Consider the following 24,890-nt stretch of genomic DNA (forward strand, 5'->3'; position numbering starts at 1 on the left):
CAAAAGGAAGACCTTTCTCTCTGTCTTTCTCTCTCTCTCTCTCTATCCACTCTGCCTGTCAAAAAAAAAAAAAAAATATATATATATATATATATATATATAAAATTTATGTATATCAGTGAACACACATTTCCAGGGGCCTTTGTTGTGGTGTGGTGGGTTAAGTCGCCACTTGGGATGCCAGCATCTCATATTGGAATGCAGGTTTGGGTCCCAACTCCTCTGCTTCTAAACCTGGGAAGGCAGCAAGGCAGCAGAAGGTGGACCAAGAACTTGGGCCTCTGCCACCCACGTGGGAGGTAAGGAAGGGATTCCTGGCTCCTGGATTTGGCCTGGCCTACACCTGGTCGTTATAACCATTCGAGGAGTGAAACAGTGGGTTGATGATCTTTGTTTCTCCGTCTTTGTCACTCTGCCTTTCAAATAAATAAAAATTTAAAAAATTTTAAAAGACACTTCCAAATCTCCTCCTTTTTTGTGTGTGCTTTTGTTCTTTTATATATAAACCATATTATACATTATTATTTTTGCCTTAGTCAATTATCTCTTAGAGATTCTAAAAATGAGAATAATAAGTCTTTTATATTTGCTCACGTATTTAACATTTCTAGTGCTCTTTATTTTTTTGAAAGACAAGAAGATACAGAGATCTACCATATGTTGATTTACTTCCCACATGCCAGAGACAGCCTGAGGCCAAGCCAGGCTGATGCCAGGAGCCCAGAACTCAATATGGGTCTCCAACATGGCTGACAGGAACCCACTCGCTTGAGCCATCAGCTGTTGCCTCCCATTGTATGCCTTAGCAGGAAGCTGGAATCGAGAGTAGAGCCAAGATCTGAACTTGGGCCTGTGATACGTGACACAGGCATGCCCAGCAGCGTCTTAACTGCTGTACCAAGTGCCTACCTTAGTGCTGCTGTTTCCTTTCTATAGATAAAGGTTTCCATCTGGTATTATTTTTCTTTTTCCTGATGAACATCTTTTAATATTTCTTGTAGTACAGATCTGCTGGTGGTGGAGCCTCTGGTTATTTAGGAAGTGTTTATTTTGCCTTCATTTTAGAAAAAAAAAAAAAGTTTTATCTGTTTGAAAAATGGAGACCAACAGATAGATCTCACACTGCTAGTTCACTTCCCAAAAGCCCACAACTGCCAGGGCTGGGCTAGGCTAACGTGAGGAACCAGGAACTCAATCCAGGTCTCCCGTGTGGGTGGCAGGAGCCCAATTACATGAGCCATCACTGCTGCCTCCCAAGGTCCATACCAGCAGGAAGCTGTAATCAGAGCAGAGCCAGGACTCAAATCCAGGGACTCCAAAATAGGATGTGGATATCCCAGGTGGTGTCCTAACTTCTAGGCCAGACTCCTGCCCCTGCCTTTTTTAAAAAGCAGTCCGATGTGGCGTAGTGGGTTAAGCCTCTGCCTGCAAAGCTGGCATCCCATATGGGCACCAGTTGAAACCTGGCTGCTCCACTTTTGATCCAGCTCCCTGCTGAAGGCTTGGGAAAAGCAACGGAAGATGGCCCAAGTGTGTGGGCCCCTGCAGGCCATGTGGGAGACCCAGAAGAAGCTCCTGGCTCCTAGCTTTGGCCTAGCCCAGCCCTGGCCATTGTGGCCACCTAAGAAGTAAACTATCAGATGGAAGAACTCTCTCTGTTTCTCCATCTCTCTCTAACTGTGACTTTCAAATAAATAAATCTTTAAAAAATAATAGAAAAAATATTTTTAAAAGCTTTTTTTGGACAATTAGATTCATAAGAAGTTTCAAGCCTCAGCTTAGTTGATCCCTTCTGGAGCCGCAGTTCTGATCAGTCTCAAGGCAGTTTCATAGATTTTTGCCCAGCTTCTAGTTGCTCACAGTAGGAGGCAAAATCCTCCATCCATCTTGAAGATTTTATTTATTTGACAAGTAGAGTTACAGACAGAAAGAGATAGGTCTTGCTTCCGTCGGTTCTCTCCCCAAATGGCCACAACGGCTGGAGCTGTGCCAATCCGAAGCCAGGAGCCTCTTCCTGGTCTCCCATGCGGGTGCAGGCACCCAAGCACTTGGGCCATCCTCCACTGCCTTCCTGGGCCACAGCAGAGAGCTGGACTGGAAGAGGAGCAACCGGGACTAGAACTGGTGCCCATAAATTCTACAAATTTTTATTCTGCATTTACCAAGACTGTTGATATTTGTGTCAATCAGAAACCCATGTAAAATCACTTCAAAGATGAGTTATATAATAATTGCTTCTTTTAAAAGCTTTTTGCCTTGTCTGTGAGGAAATTCAGTTAAGATTTGTACTAGATTATTGCAGTTTTGTTGACTTAGAAGTGACACATACATTCCTGTTTCTTACCTTTTTTTGTTCCTATTTTGGTAATCTGTTTAATAAAAGCAGTAGCCCATGGCTCCTGCATCACATTTTCCTTTTCCGTGTATTCAGTCTTCCTAGACTGAATGAAACAGAAAGTATGATTGCTTTAAAAAATTGTTTTTTAATTTATTTTTATTTTCTTTGGAAGGCAGAGAGACAGAGGTCTTCCATCCTCTGATTCACTCCCCAAATACCCACAACAGCCAGTGCTGGACCAGACTGAAGACAGGAGCCAGAAATTCATTCCAGGTCTCCCATGTATGTAGCAGGGACCCAAGCATTTGAGCCATCATCTGCCTTCCCAGGATGCACATTAGCAGGAAGTTGGGTTGGAAGTAGAAGAGCTGGGCCTCAAACTAGGCACTCTGATAAGGGATGTGGGCATCCCGAATGAGGACTCAAGTGCTGTGCTGAGCACCTGCTCCCCTAAGATTGCTTTTAAGTAACTCAGTTTCAGGATTTACAGAAGAAGTTGAATATTAGACCCTCAACAACATAACAAGGCCTCATAGTGAAAAGAATCAGCCATAGAGCCAAGTGCCATACTTCTCAGGAGAGGGTGCCTTTGTTCATATTCAGATTTTCTCCGACCAGTATTTCTTCTACCTATTGCTGGTGACTGTTATCTCTCAGAACTTTGCCTGTGCTGTTCTGTCTCTCTGATTCCCATTATTACAGCTCATATTCACATTTTAAAGGAGAGTATCTGATTGATTAATTTAATGACACATTTGTGACAGAACACTTTGTAGACCTCAGCCAGCCAAGAGATTCTCTGTGGTACAAAATATGATGACCTAGAAAGCCTGTCAGAATTGGCATGCAGGCACTTGGGATTCTCCATTCTCTCCTCTACTGTGGTACAACAATTGATTCACTTCTGATTCATTAAGGATAGTTGTTCCCCTGGATGTTCCCCAAAACCAGCCAGCTCATATTTATAGATTATTATTTAGATGGATTACAGATCCCATTCCTGAAGTTAATTTTTTTTCTCCTGATTTTGTTCTTAGATAAAAAACAAAGGACAGTCTTCACCACCTTTTAGCCACAACTTAAAATAAACCCATGATACTGATTGTGGGTCCAAGAAAGCCCATCTGTTAGAGACTGTGAAGAGAAGAAAAAACTGAAATGTTTCCATTCTTGTTATGATCTCTAAATTTGGAGGAAGAGGTTGAAGTTATGAGCTAAAATAAGATTTTTGGGTTAGTAGCTCCACCTGAGTTTGAGTCCTGGCACATTAGCTCCCATAATCTTTAGACGACTAAATCTTAAAATTTTATTAGTAACAAGGTAACCCTACTGTGACAGTAAGTCCTCCCTCCTTCCCTCCCTCCCTCCCTTCCTTATACAAACAGCACAGGAGGACATTAGCCCATGCACACAACAGCCCAGGGTCACAGCAGCTCTGTGCTTGTAGGCAGTTCTGGCAGACAAAGGCTGTTACTACAGAGCTTTCCTAGGGGGCTGGGCACCTTTGGGAGGAGCCTGAGCTGGAATTGGGGCTCTGCATGCAGCCTGAGGCTTTTTGAGCCTTGGCCTTCATTTGAGGCTCGGTCTTGGCCTTTGTCTTGGTCTTTATCCAGGACAGCCTAAGACCCTTGGTAACGTGGGCATGCACATGCTTCCCAAGCTTGGGGTGGGCAGTGTAGGCAAGTTGGTCGAGCTTGCAGCTGACACCCTTTGGGATCCTAGGGCCTTGATAGCTTCAGCACACGCATTCACAGCCGTGGCATTGTTGGCCTGTATCTTCTTCAGGCCTTTCTTTTGCTGCTTGGCAAAACACATATTCCTCAGGAACTTGGGGTCCACACCTTTAAGAAATTCATATCTTTGTGATTGGGGTTTCTCTATCTCATTTCTGTGCCATTTTCGGGACTGGTTGTTTGTTGGTGGTGTGGTTCTTGGACTTAGCCGTGTCTGTATTGTAACCTGCGGCTGCCTAAGCACCTGGGACTAGAACAGTAAGTTCTTAATGATAAGGAAAACTTAACATTTCTTGTCGCATGATCTGAGACAGTTACTGAGCCCTGTTTACTCAGTCCTGTTCTAGGTACCAACTGGGTGTACAGGAGACACATTTCAGTATTTTCTTGCTTTCTGATCTCAACTATGAAATGTTAGTCCTAGAAATTTTTTAAAGGAAATTCAAGCCTACGATGGTATTGTATTGTGGGGGTTTTGGCTCTGTCACTAGCGGTATGACCTGGGCAAATTACTTAACTTTCTTTGTCTCAGTTTCTTGAAAAATTTTTTTAATAGTTTTCTTAGTCTGTAAAATGGGGGAAGTACCTTATAGTTTTATTGTAAAAAAATAAATGAAGGGCAGGCAATTGTAGTGCCAGTGGGTTAAGCCACCTCTTGAAATGCTTGCATCCCATTGCAGAGTACATGAATTCTAGTAATGGCTATTCCATGCCTCCCATCCAGTTTGCTAGCGTACCTGAGAAGGCAGCAGATGATGGCCCAAGTACTTGGGTTCCTGCCACCCACATAGGAAACCTGAATGGAGTTCCTGGCTCCTGGGTTTGGCCTGGCCTACCAGTGGCTGTTGGCAGGCATTTGGGGAGTGAACTGATGGATGCAAGATAATCTCTCTCTCTCTCTCTCCCCCTCTGTCATTCTGCCTTTTAAATAAATAAATATTTATTTTTAAAAAGAATAAGTGAGTGCTGGCACCGCGGCTCAATAGGCTAATCCTCCGCCTTGCGGCACCGGCACACTGGGTTCTAGTCCCGGTCGGGGCGCCGGATTCTGTCCCGGTTGCCCCTCTTCCAGGCCAGCTCTCTGCTGTGGCCAGGGAGTGCAGTGGAGGATGGCCCAAGTGCTTGGGCCCTGCACCCGCATGGGAGACCAGGATAAGCATCTGGCTCCTGCTTTCAGATAGGTGTGGTGCGCCGGCCACGGCGGCCATTGGAGGGTGAACCAATGGCAAAAAGGAAGACCTTTCTCTCTGTCTGTCTCTCTCACTGTCCACTCTGCCTGTCAAAAAAAAAAAAAAAAAAAAGTGAGTTAATATACGTAAAAGCACATAGGAACATGCCAGATACATGGTAAGTGCTATGTAAATGATAGCTGCTGAACTTTCATTCCTAGTATTTGAATATTAGGCTCCTTGGGCCCAACTGGCTGTTCTTTCTTTTCTCTATTTAATGTAAATGGATTTCCTTCTAGTAGGTCCATAGTATGTCTATTTTCCATTGATAAGGCATTTTGGTAGGATCTAAATGTTAGGAGATGATGGAGATGAAGGACATGGTCTACAAATAATCTTGTGGTTCCATTTTGATAAACACAAAATGTCCATCTAGTGCCTGTCTGATAATGCTTTCACACACAAAAACAGATCTTGAAAGTTTTACAAAGCCAGTTATCTCCCAGTTCCACTGAAATGTTCTTTTTGGGAGCCTAAAGGGAGTGCGGTGCTAGTGATGTGAAAGTAGGATAGAGGGAAGGCAATTGGAATTGAGACCTTTGGTTCTAGTTTAACAACTCTGGCAAGTAAGAAATGTTCTAATTTAGAGCTACTTCCCCTAAAGGGAAAACTCATTTTGGATTTATGTTCCCCCTCAAGGAATGAGAGTATTATTTTCTTTTTGTATTAGTGAGATTGAACATTCTTTTTTTTTTCTTTCTTTTTAAGATTTGTTTATTTGAAAGGCAGAGTTAGAAAGGAGAGACAGATCTTCCATCTGCTGGTTCACCCCCCAAATGGCTGCAGTGGTAGGGGTTGGGATAGGCAGACATGGGTGCAGAGATCCAGGGGCTTGGGCCATCTTCTGCTGCTTTCCCAGGTTCATTAGCAGGGAGTTGGATCAGAAGTAGAGCAGCCAGGACTCAAGCTGGCACCCATATGGGATGCTGGCACTGCAGATTGCTGTTTAACCTGCTGTGCCACAGCGCCAGCCCCTCATTTTGTTTTTTTAAAAACATATTTGAGAGGAAGAGTGACAAAGAGAAAGATCTTACACCCACTGGTTCACTCCCTAAATGGTTACAAGAACAGGCTTGAGCCGGGCTGAATCCAAGAGCCAGGAACTCCATCTGGGTCTCTACATGGGTGATAGGGATTTGATTACTTAAGCCATCATCTGCTGCTTCCCAGAGAGCTGGGCTGGAAGCAGAGTAAGCAGGACTCAATTGGTGCTCTGAGATGGGATGCGAGTATCCCATGTGGTGACCTAACCCACTGTGCCACAATGCCTACTGCTTCATTATGATTTTTGATCATTTGTATTACTTCTGTTAGTTGCCTATTCATGTTCTTGATTCTTTTTTTTTTTTTTTTTTATTAAGAGACTCGTCTTTGTTAAAAAGCACATTAAACTAAGACCAGAGGCAGGGTCTGTGGTGCAGAGGGTTAAGCTGTTGCCTGTGACACTGGCATCCCATAGGGTTCGAGTCTGGGCTACCCCATTTCTGACCCAGCTCTTTGTTAGCACACCTGGAAAAGCAGTGGAAATGCTTGGGCCCCTACCACCCATGTAGGAGACTAGGATGGAGTTCCAGACTCCTGAGTTGCAGCCATTTGGGGAATGAACCAGCAGATGAAAGATCTTTCTTTGTCTCTCCCTTTCTTTCTGTAACTCTGCCTTTCAAATAATTAAATAAATCTTTAAAAAAAATTCATTTATTTATTTGAAAGAGTTACACAGAGGAGAGGCAGAGAGAGAGAGAGGTCTTCCATCCACTGGTTCACTCCCCAGTTGGCTGCAATGGCTGGAGCTGCGCTGATCCGAAGCCAGGAGCTTCCTCTGGGTTTCCCACATGGGTGCAGGGGCCCAAGGACTTGGGCAATTTTCTACTGCTTTCCCAGGGCATAACAGAGGGCCGGATCAGAAGTGGAGCAGCCAGGACTCGAACTGGTGCCCACTTGGGATGCCGTCGCTTCAGGCCAGGGTGTTAACCCGTTGTGCCACAGCGCCAGCCCCAAATCTTAAAAAATAGAAACTTTGACCAAATACATTTCAAGTACTTTTTTTGTTAATTATCTGTCACCCTTGGTGGTCCTTTTTAACTACATAGAAACTTCCATTTTATTTATTTATTTATTTATTTATTTTTTTGACAGGCAGAGTGGACAGTAGAGGGAGACAGAGAGAAAGGTCTTCCTTTTTGCCGTTGGTTCACCCTCCAATGGCCACCGGGGTAGGCGCGCTGCGGCCGGCGCACCACACTGTTCCGATGGCAGGAGCCAGGTGCTTCTCCTGGTCTCCCATGGGGTGCAGGGCCCAAGAACTTGGGCCATCCTCCACTGCACTCCCTGGCCACAGCAGAGAGCTGGCCTGGAAGAGGGGCAACCGGGACAGGATCGGTGCCCCGACCGGGACTAGAACCTGGTGTGCCGGCGCCACAAGGCGGAGAATTAGCCTGTTAAGCCACGGCACTGGCCGAAACTTCCATTTTAATTAATGTAATGAATCTGCATCTTTTCCTGAAATCATTGTCTCATTGTGGTTAGCAAAAATATCTGAATGCTATAAAATGTCACAGTTTTTGTGTGTATGGATCCATTTGTTTTAATCATAAGTAGAAAGATACTGTGACTAGTGCCTATTTCCTCTTACCCTGAAAGCATGTGCTTTGACCTGGACCATCGTCATAGTAGTTCACTCAGTTGCTTCCTAACCACTGACCCTCTGTGTTACAGGTGCCTTGGGAGAGCTATATGCCTTGATGGATCAAGTTCATCATATGCAGAACCCAAAGCGGCAGCATCCTTCAGATCTCACCATGCGGTGAGTAGGTGACTAGAAGGAGGAAAAGGATAGAATTTGACAGTAGAGAGAATGTGGTGGGTGTTGCAGTTGTAATTGTTAATTCCAGAGGTGGGAAAAAAACATTTAGGGAATAAAAATTGGACTGAAATTTAGGAAGCCTGGGTTCTAATACTGGCTTTGAGATATTTAACTAGCTTATGTGGCTTTGATCAAGTCACTGCACTTCTGTGCTCCTCACATTGGTAAAGTGAAGATGTTAGGCTATTGATGTCAAAGGATCTTCCAGGTTCTGAAATCTGGATTCTTGGTAATTATGACTTTAGAGAATTGTTCAGTTACTTTTGATTCGGTTACTCAGAGACCCTGGAGTCATATTTGTCTCCTCTCTCTGTCACTCCAAATCCAGTGGATCAGCAGATCCTGTATGCTCTGCACATACATCCCGAACCTGACCATTTATCTTCATTCACCTGGATTTTTGCAATTTTCTAAATGTGCTCCCTGGCTTCTGCCCTTGGCTGTCTACTATTCTCAGGTCACACTGAGTTTATTTTAAAGCCTAAATCAGATTCTTTTCCTTGTTCAATGTTTTCCAGTGGCTTTCCATCTCACATTTCCCACCCTCAAAACCCATGGGTTGGGGCTAGCGTTGTGGCACAATGCTTCCTGTAGTGTTGGCATTCCGTGTCAGTGCCGATTCAAGTCCTAGCTGCCCATGTTTGTTCCAGCCCCCTACTAATGTGCCTGGGAAAGCAGCAGCAGAAGGCCCAAGTCCTTGGGCCCTGCCATACATGTGGGAGACCCGGATGGAATTCCAGGCTCCTGGCTTTGGTCTGGACCAGCCCCAGCCATTGTGGCCTTTTGAGAAGTAAACTAGTGAATGGAGGATCTGTCTGTCTGTCCCTCTCTCTGTAAACCTGCTTTTCAAATAAATAAGTCATTTTAAAAGTAAATTAAAAATGAACCACCGTAAAGGCCTGTATGCTTTGGCCTCAGCTCACCAGCCTCGTCTACTACTATTCTCCCTATTACTTACTTTGCTTTAGTCACACTGGCTTCCTTGCTGGTTTTTGTTTTGTTCTTACCAAATCAGGCATGTTCCCCCTTTTATTTCACTGTAGTTGCCAAGATCACAGTAGTTCTCAGAAAGGCAGTGTAGTGTAATTGTTATTAAATAAATTCTGGAATCCGATGTGAATTCAGATCCAGGCTTCTCTTCTTATTGTACTCTATGACCTTGGCCAAGTGATTTCACCTGAGACTCCATTTGCTTACCTGCACAAGAAGTTAATCAGTATTTTCCTAGTAGGGTTGTCACTAGCATTAAATGAGATGAATGGTTTGAAGAGTACAGCAGGTACTTGCATATAGTGATAGGGAAATGTCAAGTCCTGTTACAGTTACTTTCAAGCCTTGCTATGTCATAACCACCTGTGGGACCCTGACTCTAGGGATTCTAAGTCATTAAGTCTTGGGCCAGGGAGGAACTAAGAATCCCTATCTTTAAAGAACTCCCCAGGTGCTTATAAGGAAGAATTTTGAGGCCGGCGCCATGGCTTAACAGGCTAATCCTCCGCCTTGTGGCGCCGGCACACCGGGTTCTATTCCCGGTTGGGGCGCCAGATTCTGTCCCGGTTGCCCCTCTTCCAGGCCAGCTCTCTGCTATGGCCTGGGAAGGCAGTGGAGGATGGCCCAAGTCCTTGGGCCCTGCACCCGCATGGGAGACCAGGAGAAGCACCTGGCTCCTGGCTTCGGATCAGTGCAGTACGCCGGCCGCAGCAGCCATTGGAGGGTGAACCAACGGCAAAAAGGAAGACCTTTCTCTCTGTCTCTCTCTCTCACTATCCACTCTGCCTGTCAAAAAAAAAAAAAAAGAAGAAGAAGAAGAAGAAGAATTTTGGAGTTGATAACGGGATCAGATTATCTCAGAGGGTCTTTCTTAGAACCCCAGCCCAGCATATGACTGTTACTAAATTTAACTGCTGTGTCCTGAGCAACCTTGAGCCGTGTGACAGTGAGATCCCGTTGGAAGTCTAGATCTGGTGCAAGCAGTGAAACAGCCGGGTTTGAATGCCTGTGGAGGGGAAGCTTTTTTTTTTCCTACTTAGATATTCTTGTACATTAGTTTTCCCTGGAACATATTATCATAATAACCATGTGGGAATTAGGTGAGTTTGAGAGTTAGAAGGAAATAGTTATTTATGACGTGGCTTTCACATATATAAAATAACATGTCTAAAATTGTGAAACTAGAAATAAAAAATTAGTATCTAATTTTCAGAAGTAAAGTTGTTCTGAAAATGGGTCTGCTTGCCTTTTTGTATACAAGTAGCCATTCCAGCCATCCTGTTTATGTTGTCTCCCTCTCTCCATAGAAACTATGCCCGGTACCGACAGAATCCTCCACAAAGATACAGTCTGACTCAGTGGGTTGACTGGAATAAGCGAAGCTACCATCGGTTCCAGCATCTCCCAGACTTCTCGTACAGTCCGTTTGTCTCATCCCATCAGCAGTGAAGGTCCCTAGCCAGGGCCCTGTCCAGAGGAGCATCTCATTTTCTTCTGCTGTTTTGTGCTTTGTAGATTTTGAGTTTTTTCACTAGATTTTTATTTAAAGAACTTGTCACCTTTTGGAAATGCCTGTTGCTGACTTGAAATTTTTTGTATGAAGTCCCTCCTAATTTTGTTTCTATCTGTGTATGTTAAGCAGTGTTAAATTGATATCTTTTATTTTTATTTTTTAAGTTGAGAGTGGCTGCCCCCTGAAAGCCAGCATTAAGCCAGAATACCCAGGCTCACGCAGACAGAAGTGACGTCTCCTTCCAGTGCCCAGAAGAAGTCATCTTTTAACCTGCTGTGAGGAAGAGCTTCGACCAGGCTGGGAGCAACTGCTGCGTCACTTTTAACAACCCCTGTTATTTTCTGTTTGAAGTTCTGAATACTTGTCAGTATTTTAAAGTTGGCAATCCAGGACATTTGAAGTAGGAGAAAATTCTGTTGAAAGGATGAATTAAAAGTGTAAATCCTCTCCTTTCTGTACCTAGTAGCTGCCTTTATTATTATTTGGCTTTTCTCAGTCATTGTTAAACTTTGTACAGTAGCGTTTACAAATCGTACCTGTCCTAGCTCTGCCAGAAGACGGCTGACCTCTGCTGAACACCCTGTGCTCTTGTGACAGACTGTCTCCTCTGCCCTTCAAGAATCTTCCTTTTCTTAACCCCCAGCGACCACTCTGCTTCCTAGGGTCCTACCATCAGTATTCCTGTATCCAGTGTTAGACGTGACTCCCTGCCCTCTCTGTGGAAGAGCTGCCCACCCAGAGTCTTGGTTCTGTGACAGACCAGTGCTGTTGAGGTCTCAGTTGCTCTTCAGCTTCATCTGCTGAACCCCAACTGTATGTGTGAGTTGATGCTTGAAGTAAGAAGTGTGCAGTTTGCCCAGGGAGCCTCCATCCTGTGGGCGAGGCCCCCTTCGTTGCCACGATTAGTTAACGAGAGGTGCCTTCAGACCTGGATGTACCATCTTCCCACCTGATGGAGCCCCTGATGCATGGTTTCACAGAACTGCTCGAGAGGGTCTCGTCTAATTGTGATTTAGCCTTTGTACATAAGCATTACTTGATCTCACTGTTTGGTGTCCTAACCAAAGTTGACAGACTTTGTGTATCTGTTTTAATGGATGTCTTGGGAGTGTGTTGTTCTGTTTTTGCAGACAGCTCTAGATGTCATTTTGGAAGGTTTTACAGTCTGGCGTTCATGCTGCTATTGTTCACTGCCTGGGAAAGTTGCTGATCGTTGCTGTAGTCTGTCTGGTTTTGTTGATTGATCAGTCCTGTCTTTGTATGTGAGTAACTCACCTTAAACACCTTACCCTATTTTAGAAACTGACTTGGGAAGAGCTTGATCAGTCAAGTTACCTATAAATTTAGATAGCTGTCCCTAGGTGTTTACTGTTTTTATCCAGTCTCTTTTCCTTGGATATTTGGTTTAGATTGTGGGGCCAAATGGAAAGGCAGAGTTCTACTCAAATGTGACAGTCACAGCCTGATGGTTCAGCTGACATCGTGGGCCTTTCCTTCGTTGGTCACTTCTCCAAGCTGCTCTAAATTACCCTGATGGAGCGAGACCTGCCAAACGCCTCACCTTTGGGACCATAGAAATTAAAATGGAGTGTAGCTAGAGTAGCCAGCATTGCAGCTGTCTGGTTCTCTACAGAAAACCCAAGGAGTGTGTAGGGACAGTATTTTGCTCATGTGGAGATCTAGGCCTCATGTTCCTGCCCCCCTGGTACAGAGTTTGAATGTGTAATGGGAGCATTGCCTTTGCCAAATCAAGTGAGTGACAGGTTAACTAGAAAATGTGACAATCACAATTCCTCTTAGTTCAGATAATTCTGTTTTTCCAAAGCTTTCACAGCGTGATTAAATTTGTTGGGCTGAGGGGTGGGGTGGGGGAGAGCTGTTCTCTAGTGGCTAACACACCATTCTTTAGAAGAAGAAAAGAAACCAAAGAAAACTCATTACCTGGCATGTTTGCCTTAAAAACGGTAGTGAACAGACTGGAGTTTGAATCTTCACAGCTACGGATTTCGTACTTGTTGCCCTCTCAGTGCAGCATTTCAGGTGGAATTCTTGCTGTGTTTTCAAATTTGAGGCGAGTTCTGTGCATTTAGCTGCCTCCCTAGCTTTGTTCATCCGTGGTGTTCTCACCACAGGGGTCTTGACACAGCAGAGTACAGACGTGCTGTTCAGTTGACTGGGAAGTCAGGAGCCTGAAATACCCTGTGTCGTTGCATCGACTGCAGGTCCTGATGCACTCGCATTGTTGTCAGGATCAGTTATGAAACAAGTTCGGAGCCTCCTCTTCATCATGTTTCTTCTCTTGTAGCAGTTGTGTTTAATGTCATTAAAACGAAATAAAAGTTCTTGTCGGCAGTGTACGTGCTGTGGCTGCGTCTGTTGCGGGCTGTGGAGGAAGCTCTCTGCCTTCCTCCTCTGCGTGGGTAGGTTAGTGGGTAAGGGAGGGGCAGCAGCTAATGGAATGTGGAACTGGGAAGGCGAGGGTACTTGCTCCCTGCTCTTTTGAGGGTAAATTACAGTGTTGAGAAAGGCGTTCCAGCAGATAGAAGTTGATTGGGATTTGCAGCTACAGAAGGTGCATGTCAGGAACCTGACATGGGAGAGCCTAAAATATTTTGCAGAGGGGGAGGTGGCTGAGCCCTCACCAGGCAGGCGTTGCCACACATTCCTCCCCATGGCTGTGTCCTGCCTCGGTCTCTGCTTGTCCAGCGCTAGCACTGTATGAAGGAGGAAGCCACACTGTCCCCCAGCATCCCTCCTTTGAAGGGCTGAGAAACCAGATTTGACCCAGCTTCCCCAGAAACCGCTGCTGCTGGAGCATGGGGGGAGGGCTGGACGGGCGTGGGTGGCTGTGGGAGAGAGTGCTCCCGAGAGTCCTTTTGTGAGCCTGAGCTTACTTGGACTTACCCCAGAAGCAGAGAGAAAAGGGCAGGCACCAATAACTTGTCACCTGTGTTAGCCAGTGCTTTTAAAAGCTCAACTCCTGCTCAGAAAATAAGCAGCAACATGTCCAGACGGCTCACCAGCCTGCTGTTCTCTAAGTTGTGTCTAGGATGTGCATTTTAGATGAAAGTCTATTCTGACTCCAGGCAGAGGGCTAGACTTAAATGTGAAGTGCTCAGCTATTTGGCTTTTTTTAAAATTAATTTATTTGAAAGGCAGACTTAGAGGCAGAGAGAGAGAGGTTTTCCATCCACTGGTTCATTCCCCAGATGGCCGCAACAGCCGGAGCTGGGCCAATCTAAAGGCAGGTGCTTCCTCCAGGTCTCCCATGTGGGTGCAGGGGCCCAAGGACTTGGACCATCCTCTAGTGCTTTCCCAGGCCATACCAGGGAGCTGGATCGGAAGTGGAGCAGCTGGGACTCAAACCAGTGCCCATATGGGATGCTGGCACCGCAGGCAGCGGCTTTACCCACTATACCACAGTGCCGGCCCCTATTTGACATTCTTGTCCTGATCTGAAGTACTGTTACCTGCACTCAACCCATTTTACTCTCGCCAGTTGTGGAAGTTCCCTGTCCAGTTATTGCTTGCTTCCTTTTCAGCAGTGTTACTACTGTGGCCAGCAAGTTTCAGAGACCAGCCTAGATTCTCTGAAATGGTGGTAGTGTCCCTTAACCTCCGCTCCTTCTATGTTATAAGAAAGTGGGGCAGAAAATGAGAAATGGACCTTGTCTAAGAGGAACAGGTTCATTTGTTCAAAGCACATTTTGAGCTTTTACAGGAAGAAAGAACCCAAATGCCTAAAACTAGAAAGCGGAGTTCCCTGCTTTGCTTGATGTCCTGCTTTCCTAAGAGAAAACAGATTTATTCTAAGCTGTTTCTAGGCTGTGTTTGCTTTGTGTGCCAGAGCACCTGTTAGGAAAAAAATTTCCACTTGTCACAGAGAATGTCAGCTGGTCAGCAGTGGAATTCCTTCATGAACAAGCTCCTGCCTTGTCATTCCTCCCCTTAGGACAACTGGAACATGTCCGAGAAAATCTGGCCTTCCTAGCACCCATTGGGAAGGGGGTGGGATGGAATCTTGGATACCCTTTAAAGCTGTTCAAAATGTAGAACTAAGGAACTGTTTGTAAAGGAAGATCTTGAACATTAGCTTCAGGCCACATTTGAGAATTTGGGAGTAGTTTGTGACTGATGGAACTCGGGGGCGGAGCACAGTGTCCCATTATAGAAGCGATTTGTTCTTGGAGGCTACTTCTTAAAAGCAAAATGTAAGAACTGTGGGATAGGTTGAGAGAAATACAGCAGGGGTCTGAAACCATGAAGCATCACCGGTGTGGACTGCGGAGACCTTCCGTGCTTGTGTAAAGCTCTAGAAAGGGAATTCTAGAGGAGACCCATTCTGAAAAGCTGGCGGCCACGGGACTCCTGCCTTGCAGATACACCAGTCTGTCTGCACCCCCACCCCAGGCCCTGGGCTTTCCCTAGGAGGATGTCCTTGGCTCCCGTGCTAGGAGGCAGGTGGGCTCCAGAAATCCCCTAGGGAACCAAGGGCTGCCCTCAGCGAAGTCTCGCCTGAGGAGTTGCTGACGACCAGGCAGGCTCTCCTACCTGGTTCCAGCATGCCTCGCGCAGGCCTGTTGTGGTCTGCTCGTGTGGTCTCTTGGGCTCAAAGGCCTGCCTGTGCCCCTCCCACGCTGTGAGGAACCTGCAGATCCACCTGAGGTGGCGAAAGGACCACATTCCAAGACACAGAGGTAGGGTTCTGTTTTGGAACTAGACGTGAGAAGCCCGGTCTCAGTGGAGCTTGGGAGCTTTGTCTGAGCCCCGAGTGTTTGCTGCTCTCTCCTGGTCCCCTCTGAGGCACCGAAAGCACAGAGGAGGCTGCAGGTGACTCCAGCAAGCTCCGCACCCGCTGACAACTGTCCAGGCCCATCCGGCTTCTCCATCATTTGGCACTAGGTGGGCACAGAGGGCTCAGGAGGTACCCCTGTGAGGCTTGGCTTAGAGCTGTGTGTGCTGATTGGTCTCCTGCCTTCCCACCTGGCCTCTGAGACCTGCTTTCGCTCTTTCGGAACCTTCCAGTGGAGCCTACTCTAAGCCCTGCTTATCTGATGTTTTTCTCTCCAAGCTCTTCCTGGAATGTTTCCAGTTGCCCCGTTGCTGTTTGCTCACTGGCTAACAGCATTACTGCCTTTCCAGCCTGCAGCTGGGATCAAACCGATGCCCCTTTCACAGCCCCACACAGCAGGCTGTGAAGCGGCTTTTGCAGCTCCTCTTCACTTCCTTCCTTCCTTCCTGCGGGGAAACCAGGGCTGCGCTCCTTTGGCCGGGGAAGGCAGCAGCCCCTCCAGAGGGAAAAGCCCTTTGTTTGAAAACCGGAGCAGCAGCCCGCATACCTCTGCGGTGAGGCAGCCCCGGCTCCGTGTGGGGGGCCCTCAGCAGGAGGCTGATGCCGCAGCTATTTTCTTCTCCTACACGTGCACCCCCATCTGTTCGAGATTTCCCTTCCAACTCCAGCTTGGCTGGCAGGCATGTCCCTGAGATGCTGCAGGCCAAAATGGAGAGAGAGAGAACGGGGTGCCTCCTCCACACATCCTGACTCGCTGCCAGCCGCAGCATTTGGGCATTTACCAGCAGACAAGGATGTGCCTTTTCATTTGTCTTTTTATTTTACATTTAAAAAGTGGTTATTGCTCTAACTGGATCAGAGGTAAGGACCTCGCCCCTAGGGGGCCTCGGCCGGCCTTTGCAGCCCCATTCCGCAGGGATGGAAGTCACAAGACAATGAGTAGCGCCTCCTGCCCTCCCCTGAGGAAGCCCTTTGCCTTGCTGACATCTGCCCGTGGTCTCCTCTCGGTCCACTGTGCCGCCGCCCTCGGGCGGAGCGGAGCTGAGGCTGACCCGCCATGAGAGCTCTTGTGGACCGGAAGGAAAGGGGCGGTCACTGGATGATGGCTTTCAGCTCTCCAGCTTGGGGGCCAACGCTCTTTTCATCCAATTCAACAAATGTTTACTGAGCGCCTACTGTGTGCCAGACTTGTGCTGGGCGCCATCCTCCCACGCTGCATCCTTGGCCAGCGGTGGAAGAGGCAGAGTCCACCTCCTCCCATGCAGGTGTCAGTCCTAGGGAAGAGGCTGCCTTCCCGCATCGAGCACCTTTTAACCAGAAGGGGGCAGTGGAGACGGAGAGAGAGAGACCTGTCACTCACACCACCCGGGCTCTAGGGAAGGACATGAGGACCCTGGGGAACTCACAAGAATCCCGGATGACATGGCAAGACATGAAGACCCTCCCCCCACCAGAGGGCAGTGGTGACAGCCAGGGCTGCGCTGCCTGGCCGTGTGAATGGCTCAGACCTGCCTTCCAGCAGCTTCCGCTGCGGACTGGTTGGTTTAGCAGCCCCCCCCCCCCCCGGGGGCGCAGGATGTGGATGCGCCATTTGGGTCATCCACGCGAGCACTGCTGAAACTCCCAAGACACACTTCCTAAGGAAACGAGGCCAGTACCTTCCGGGTCTTCTTAAGGCCCCAGACTGACAAGCTTAGAACCAAAGTAAGGTTCGGAGGAGACAGACACAGGCAACCAGCTCAGGCCTAGCGGGAAATCCCTCTGCCCTCTGGAGTGCAGCCCTCAACTTCTGTTTTCCAAAAGACACAAAACGTGATGTCTCACACACTCGCAAAGGTGCGCCTCACACCACAGACAAGTCCCTGACGGCTGGGTCCGGAAAAGGCCTGCCGGCAGCCACACCCCCACGCAGCAGGCAGCCCAGGCTTCCCTGCCGTTCCAGGGTCTGCAAGACAGCTGGAGTCCGTCTTAGCGCTTGTCAGGTCCCAGAGCTCTGTGCAGGAGAGGAGGCGGCAGGCGGCTGTGTCATGCAGCTTTGCCTTTTCCAGAATGGGGCCAGGCTTTGAGTTGTGTGGCTTTTTTTTTTTTTTTTTTTTTTTTTTGCAGAATTTGGGTTTGTAGTTCAACCTCCTTCATCAGACTAGGGCAGGGCAGGGGACTGTGCAGCCAGCTGTGCCTCCTCCCCCTGCTGCAGTCGCACCTGAAATCCTTCCCCTGCAGACAGTCAGGCTTCGATGATGTTCACTGAGGGCTTATTGGGAAACTGGGAGAGAAAATGAGAGAAGCGGCCAGGGCTAATTGAACAGACTTCTTGCAAGGTTGGAACCAGAGAGGACAGGAGGAGGAAGGGAGCAGCAGCCTAATGGCCAGGCTCTCGTCCCTTGTGGGAAAGAAGGAGGAGCAGCCCTGCCTGGATGTCTTGTCCCTCTGCCTTCTTAAACCCAGCCTTCGGCCTCACTCAGCTGAACGGCCAAGACCAGGACCTGGGCCCACGGACCCTGGGGCCCAGTGCACGCCCAGCAGAGTCCTCCCCCGGGCTGCTTCTCACATCCTGCAGATCTGCCTCTGAGTGCAGCCTCAGCTCCTGACATTGTGGAGGTGCTTCTGGAAGGTGGGAGTTAATAAGAGGCTTCGGGCACAGGCGCCGGAAAGAGAGAAGCCAGGAGAGAGGACAGGAAGCCAGAGGGTGCAAGGAGGTGGGGGGAGGAGGAGATGCAGAGGGCAGATGTCGGCTGGACAGTCATCGCCAGGACTGTGAGATCCTCTCCCATCTCTACTGCCTTTCTTCTGAGCTGCTCAGAGCAAGCACTGAGAAGGTTTTCATATCTGTTTCACAGAGGGGGAAATGAAGGCACAGAGGTGACGCACCTGCTCAAGGCCACACGGCACGGCAGGAGCAGAAGTGAGCCCAGACCACCACCCTACCCTGCTGACGTCCCACACCGACCAGGAATTCTGCCCGCCCCACTCACTGCATTTGTTTTTTTAAAAACCACCACTGGCCCCTGGCATCCTGCAAAGGGAGAGGATCCAGAATGAATTGTCAGTGTCCCTTGTGTTACACAGGCAGCTGCCAAGCCTGGCTCTGCCCAGCTGCAGCCATGCCAAGCCCTGAGCTGACCTCTCCTGCACTCCAGGGACTGCCAGTGCACAGGGCACAGGGCCACCCCCCAGCCCCAGGTCTTGCCCTCACCTTGCTGCGGAGAAGCCCCCCACCCTGGTGCTCTGGGGTGCTGGTTTCTGACGCGCTCTTGGCTTTCTCCTTGTTGCTGTTGGGCTCGTTGTCCTTGATGATGTCATACTGGCGGCAGAAGAGAGCAATGACTCCTGGGATGGACAAGCAGCAGCAGTCAGAGGCCAGGCCTTGCCCCTTGCGCTCCGCCGGCGCGCGTGCGTGCTCCTTCCAGGTGGTCTCTCACCTGCACCGCTGCGGCAGCCTCCCTCTGGCCTCTGGCTCCTCTGTCCACCTGTCCCTCACCTTCCCCTGCTGCTGGGCTGCGCTTCCTACAACCAACCTGCACCTGAGGTCTCCCCGCCCCCTTCCTGTATGCCTCTGGCAGCTCCCCGTTCCCTTAAGGGGAAGACAGAAGCAATACTAGCGTGTGTTGAGCAGGTGCCAGGCCCTGCGCTGTGCACGGGCATGTCCCGTCTCACTTAATCCCCGTAACCCTAGGAGGGTGCCTGCTCTGATCAGCCCCAGCTTCCAGGGGAGCTTACCCTGATGCAGAGGAATGGAACTAAGTGGCTTCAAGGTCACCCAGCAGCGCGGCCGGGACAGGAGCTCCAGGGCCTAGGGTCCCTAGCATGTTAATTTCATGCACATGGCATCTTTTTAAATGTCACATGGTATTAAGGCAGCTGACTCCGCTTCTGGGTGTTTTCCACATTTTACTTTTGCGTGTATAGAGTGATTTCTTGATCCATCCTAGGTGTCTGTTGACTTTCCACCATGATGGGTAACGCCTAGCAACCAGCTCCCCCCACTCCTCTCCCGAGCGTCATTGTGAGAGAATCACATCACGATCTGGGGTTAATGCACGTGTTTACTGTTAGGGTTATGTAAAACTGTCTGTGCCAAGTCTCAGAGCGCCACAAGCAAACCTCCCTCCTCCGCTGTGCAAGCCACGGTGTTTCCTGCTTTTTCCCAAGTTCCTTTTTCTTCGCGTTCAAGGAATTTGCCTGACTGCATCTCTACCAGAGGCTGCCCTCTCGGCCACCAGGCTCTCGAAGCCTTTGCGCGGCAGTCAGATCTGTGAGCAGACCCCCACTACGGCCTCACCATCCCTCACCCCTCCATCAGGGCCCAGCTACACTGAGCCAGGCTGAGCTTAACTTGGCTTCTTGAACACAGCGGGCCCAGCGCCCCTTCCTCTTGTGGCTGCCTAGTGAACTCCTGCGCATCCTTCAAAGCCCAATCGCCATGTTACCTCCTCTCTGGTTTCTAGCGCTACTCTGCCCCCGTGCATGGGACTGTCACAGCATGCACCACACTGAGCTGGAGGCGAGCTGCGGGCTGGCTTCCTGCAGACTGTTCTCGCGAGCACAGTGCCCTTCTCAGCCGTGACGGCAGCACCGTGGTGCTGGACGGCGTGGGTGTTCCAGGCACGAAGGTGAGTGAGACTTTGTCTTTCTCCTCGGGCAGTTCACGGGCCAAGAGGAAAGAGCAGGGAGTCCAGCCACCTGAGGCAAGGAGGAGCCAGAGAGGGCACAGAGCAGGGTCCCCGGGGTGCAGGTGGGGACACTTTTCACACAGGCTAGAGAAGGGGTCACGTGTGGCCCCCAGAGCTGCCCCGGTGGGACACATGGACATTCTGCATCTTCCCTCGGATGTCTCCAAGTCCCTTTGTTTCTGTGAGAGAAGAGGGTCTGGCCAGGGCCCCCCCCCCCACCTCCCAGGGGTCAAGCAGGGGGGCTCGGAGGCCACACTCACCTGCCCACATGAACAGGACCACCACGATGATCAGCACCTCCCCCGTCCGCAGCTGATGGTTCCTCCCCATCTCCTTCATGGTCACCTCGTCTGTGGCGAGAGACAGACAGTATAGGTCCAGGGTTCCTTCCACCCTGCCCAGCGCCCCTTCTAGGGCCAGCCCAGGACAGCAGGGGCTTAGAGCTGCAGGTGCCCACGCATCCCACCCGAAGGGACCACACCAATGGCTGTGCAGGCTGGCAGCGGGAGAACCCAGTCCCAGGGTGGCAGCGGACACACCCAGTGTCCCTATTCCAGGGAGGATTCTGGGCAGGAGCCGCCAGCCCTGGCCCTGGCCCCGCCCGCCCCTGCCCCTCTAGCGGTGACCCGGCCTGCCTTTGTTCTTGGAGGCCATCTTCTCCGCCTCGCGCGGGGTCTTGAAGAGCACTGGCTCGCTGGCCGGGCTCTGGCCCTGGATGGAGATGGCCTGCACGTGCACGATGTACTCCGTGTCCTCCTCCAGGTCCCAGAGGGCGCACGAGCGCGTGGTGGTGTTCACCTCCTGGATGAAGCGCAGCATCCGCACGTCCTTCTTCTGCAAAGGTGGGCGCCCGCGGGGGCCGTCAGAGCCTGGCCACGCCCGGCTTCTGCCCACCTCTTAACCAGCCCCCACCGCTGGCTACCCAGCTCCCCATTTTAAAAAATGGATTTATTTTACGTATTTGAAAGGCAGAGTCACAGAGCGAGAAGGAGAGAGAGAAAATCTTCCATCCTCTGGTTCACTCCCCAGATGGCTGCCAGAGCTGGGGCTGAGCCAGGCCAAAGCCAGGAGCCTGGAACGCCGTCCAGGGCTCCCAAGTGGGTGGGAGGAGTCCAGGTACTTGGACCATCTTCCACTGCCTTCCCACAGGCACCAGCAGGGAGCTGGATGGGAAGCGGGACAGCCAGGCCTAGAACTGGTGCTCTGATATGGGTGCTGGTGTTGCCAGTGGCAGCTTAACCTGGTGCATCACAACACTGGTCCCCATTGTCTCCATTTCACAGACAAAGATCAGAGAGGTTAGGAAAGTTGTCCAAGGCCGCACGCTGAGAACTGGAGCCAGGTCCTAAACACACACGTGTTATGTGAGAGCAGCCTTGGGCTCTTCCCATAAGCCCCTGTGCCTCGCTCCTGGGGCCCAATTCCAGGTGTGCAACTTGCTGCCCATCTGCCTCCCTGAGCCCCTTTTTCCTTGCCATCTCTGCACCCCACTGCCGTCCCCGGGCCCACAGGGTTACCTGTTGAGAGATGGCGAATCCGATGACAACCTCCTCCTCCAGGACGTCCCAGCTCACCACCGCCGAGTTGGCCTTGAGGTGCCTGACGGTGACGTTCACTGGGGCTGAGGGGCTGTCTGGGGGTGGGGCGGGGAGGCACCTGAGCCTGAGCACCCTCCACTGTGCAGCCCAGACCCCGGGTCTCAGAGGTGAGAAAGGGAAACCTGGGCCAGGCCAGGCATGGGGGAAGGCAGGAAGCAAAGTCTCAGATGGGGTCGTTGACATGGGGTGGGGGCAGGGGCTTGAGAGGCCCAGGGCTGCCCCTGTGTCTAGCACGCCAGCCTCTACTGGCCCTAGGGGTCCCCGGCTACAGCTGATGGGCCTGAGCCATGGTCAGACCCAATGGGTGGGCGGCTGCAGTCAGGGAGTCATGGGGGAGAGCACGTAGGTGACGGGTGGGGGCAGAAGCTAAAGGTGAGTCTGATGAAAGCCAGTCGAAAGGACTCCAAGTCCAGTGCTCGCTCTACACGGCTGCCCTGTCAAGTGAGTGACCTTGAGGGAAGGAGAAAGACCCAGAGAAGCCCGGCGGGAGGAGCCCTGGGGTGGGAGTGAGGGCAAGTGAGGATCCCGCCCCCCATGGTGACCCGGGCAAAGTGCAGCTTGGGGACGCCTCTGTGCCAGCCTCTTCTCCGCTCTCCCTCAGCCCCAGGGGGGGGTGGGGTGGCAGGGGCAGCTGGGACCTTCTGGACAGGAGGGTTGAGGAGTGGCCACCCCAGGAGGAGGAGAGTAGGAGGGACAGGGCAGGAATGGGGGCCCAGGAAGGAGAACTCCCAGGAGAGAGCAGTGCACTCACGCCAGCTCTGATCTCCAGGGCCAGGGGCTGCCCCTCGAGGGGCCCCAGACCCCGCGGACAAGTGGACACGAGGCCCAGAGGGGACGGGCCAGCTGCGAGGATGCCGGAGAAGGGCCCAGAGTGTTGCAGGCTGAGCGGGAGCCTGGCGCTCGGGGCCACCCAGGGAGGGACAGCCAGGCAGTGCAGCCAGAGGACAGGGCGGTAGGAGAGGCCGGGAGGAGGCCGTGGCACCCGGCTCAGGGGCCCGCCTACCCACCCTGCACCCTGGCGGGCCAGGGCCTGCAGAGGCGGTCGGCAGGGCCCTGGCAGGTCTGTGAGGCCAGGGAGCGAGGCCCACGGTGTCCTCGGCTGCTCCCTGGGCCAGAGAAGGGAGCTCTGGAGTCTGAGGCGCAGGCTGGGGCCAGGGACTGGGGTTGGGGGGGTATGGGGGTGACAAAACCCTGAAACCCCAGGGCTGAATGACGGCACAGGGTTTGAAGGCTCAAGGACGGGTGCCGGGGTCAAGACGGCGTGGAAGCAGCTGGGGGCTGGGTTGGGGGGCACTTGAACAGGGGCTCCCTAGGGCGCGGGGGAGGGACCAGAGGAGTCCCGGGTGCGTGGGGCGGGAGAGGAGCCTGCCCCGGCCCGGCCCGGCCCGCCCCCCGCCAGCCCCGCGCGGGGCCCCCTTACCCGCCTGCACCAGCGCGAAGCAGACGCAGCCCAGCCACAGGCGGAGCGCGGCGCGGGGCGGCGCGGGGCGCATGGCGGCCCCTCCGGCCGGCCGGCCCGGGGCGGCGCAGGGGAACACGGCTCCGGCGCCCGGCGACCGCTGGCGCTCACGCTCCGGCCCGCGGCCCGCCCGGCCCGGCTGCCCCGCGCCGCCCCGCGCCGCCTGCATGTCGGCTCCGCGGACAGCGACTCCCGCGCGGCGGCGGCGGCGGCGGCGGCAGCGGCGGTGGCGGCGGCGGCCGCGGCCGCGTCCACGTCGGGCGCCCGGGGGGCGGGGCGCCCCCGCTGCGGGGAGAGCGGGGGCGGGGTGAGGGGCGGAGGGCGCCCCGGCTGGCTCCGGGCGCCGGCCGGGCACCCAACTCGGGCGCTCGGCGGACCGTGCGCCCCCGACCCCCGCGGGTGCCTCAGGGCCCGCCGCCGCCAGCCCCCACCCCGTCGCCCCGCACCCCCGACCCAGACCCCGAGCGGGCCCCAACTCTGCCCTCTCCCAGGAAGCAGGAGGGAGGCTCATCCGCCCCGCCCCAGAATGGCCTGGGGGTCGCCACCCTCACCCCCAGATCCGAGGCCTTGCTGGCTGGGGCAGGAGTGAGCTGCGGGGAGGAACCCCGCAGGGGTGGGGGCACGGCAGGTGCATACAGACAGTCGGTGTTCCGTGCTTACTGAGGGCTCTCGGAGTCACGGGAGGGTCTCGCCCTGGGACCCCAGCCCAGTCCTTTCCCGTCCTAGGGTCTCCGTTTTCGTCCCCACCGTGAGAGCGCCGGTGACCGTGTGTGCTAGGTGCGGGCCTTGAAGCCCGCCGCAGCCCGCTGAGGCCTGCCCGCCTTCGGTGTTTTCAGACCGGCTGCTTGGCTAGTCCCAGGGCCCACAGCAGCAGGATTTGAACCCAGGCTGTTCTGACTCCCCACCTGGTGACTTCACATCCCCTGGGTCCCTGAGATTCTAGAATGTGCCCGTGGCAGCTCCTCTCCGACCACAGCACAGTCTAGAACAATCTCTAAGAGCAGTGGGAGAGGGGCGCGGCTGCGGGGCCGTCGCCCCCACCCAGGCCTGTGAGTGCTGATGGTGCTAATGGCTGTAAAGTGCAGGGGGCGGGGCCGGCAGCAGCCACAGCTCTTAAAGGGCTGCACGACCCTCCCTCCCCCCAGTACCCTGGAGACAGCCATATGCCTAGCACTTTCCTGGCTACGATCCACGACTGTGATTGGCAGAGAGGTGCGCTCGCCTACACCCACCATCCTACCCAGGGACCATCAGGCAGCTGGACCACGGACACCCGTGAGAGTGTCCCAGTGCCCAGTTCCAGGGAAACAGAGTTGAGGAGAGAGGCGTGAACCAGGGTCCCGGATGCCCTGCCACAGAGCGAGCCCCCATCTGTCTTGGGGGCCCCTCCCCCACTGAACACCCCCCACCCCACCCCCCACATACTAGCAGGGCATTCTTTGCTTTCTGGTCCCCCAGCGGCCCTAGCTGGTCCCCCGTGGGAAGGGGACATCTTGAGAAATAATCACACTGGGTGTCCTGAGATCCACCCCCACCCCAGGGCGGGGACGGGGGTGGGGGTTAGATTAAGGAACTGAGTCTGGGAGCTGGGAAGATCTTTGGGCAGATTCTCACACAGCAGGAAAGCCTCGCCTCGCAGATTGCACCCAGGGCTCCCTCCACTGGCCCCAAGGTCCTGCCTGGTCCCCTAGGAGGGCTGAGAGGG

At 52.2% G+C, this 24,890-nt stretch overlaps 2 protein-coding genes across 7 annotated transcripts in view; one reads left to right on the forward strand and one right to left on the reverse strand.

Annotated features, from left to right (window-relative positions):
- The window catches only part of S100PBP (S100P binding protein), a 40,743-nt gene extending 27,730 nt beyond the window's left edge, over positions 1-13,013 (forward strand). For 5 of the 6 annotated variants that reach the window (XM_062190894.1, XM_062190899.1, XM_062190896.1 and 2 more), the window contains 2 exons: positions 8,016-8,103; positions 10,461-13,013. In XM_062190894.1, coding sequence (XP_062046878.1) covers positions 8,016-8,103; positions 10,461-10,602 — 230 coding nt within the window. In that variant the 3' untranslated portion in view covers positions 10,603-13,013. The remainder of the gene's footprint in view (positions 1-8,015; positions 8,104-10,460) is intronic. The other variant, XM_062190897.1, reaches the window with a different exon arrangement.
- A 3,248-nt stretch (positions 13,014-16,261) lies between these two features.
- On the reverse strand, positions 16,262-23,354 carry FNDC5 (fibronectin type III domain containing 5). The gene is made up of 6 exons (XM_062190055.1): positions 23,147-23,354; positions 21,646-21,761; positions 20,764-20,962; positions 20,389-20,478; positions 18,652-18,785; positions 16,262-17,721 (listed from the first exon to the last, which is right to left on the reverse strand). The coding sequence occupies exons 1-6, from the start codon at positions 23,352-23,354 to the stop codon at positions 17,683-17,685; spliced, it is 786 nt and encodes a 261-aa protein (XP_062046039.1). The 3' UTR covers positions 16,262-17,682.
- Positions 23,355-24,890: the final 1,536 nt, after the last annotated feature.

The sequence above is a fragment of the Lepus europaeus genome, chromosome 5 (genome assembly GCF_033115175.1).
Source record: "Lepus europaeus isolate LE1 chromosome 5, mLepTim1.pri, whole genome shotgun sequence".
NCBI classification, from domain to species: domain Eukaryota; kingdom Metazoa; phylum Chordata; class Mammalia; order Lagomorpha; family Leporidae; genus Lepus; species Lepus europaeus.

Coding starts and splice junctions, on each gene's coding strand:
- FNDC5 (XM_062190055.1), bottom strand. CDS start 23,354: ATGCAGGCGGCGCGGGGCGGCGCGGGGCAGCCGGGCCGGGCGGGCCGC. Junction 21,762..23,146: donor CTTCGCGCTGGTGCAGGCGG/GTAAGGGGGCCC, acceptor CCCCACCCCCAG/ACAGCCCCTCAGCCCCAGTG. Junction 20,963..21,645: donor GATTCGCCATCTCTCAACAG/GTAACCCTGTGG, acceptor CCACCTTTGCAG/AAGAAGGACGTGCGGATGCT.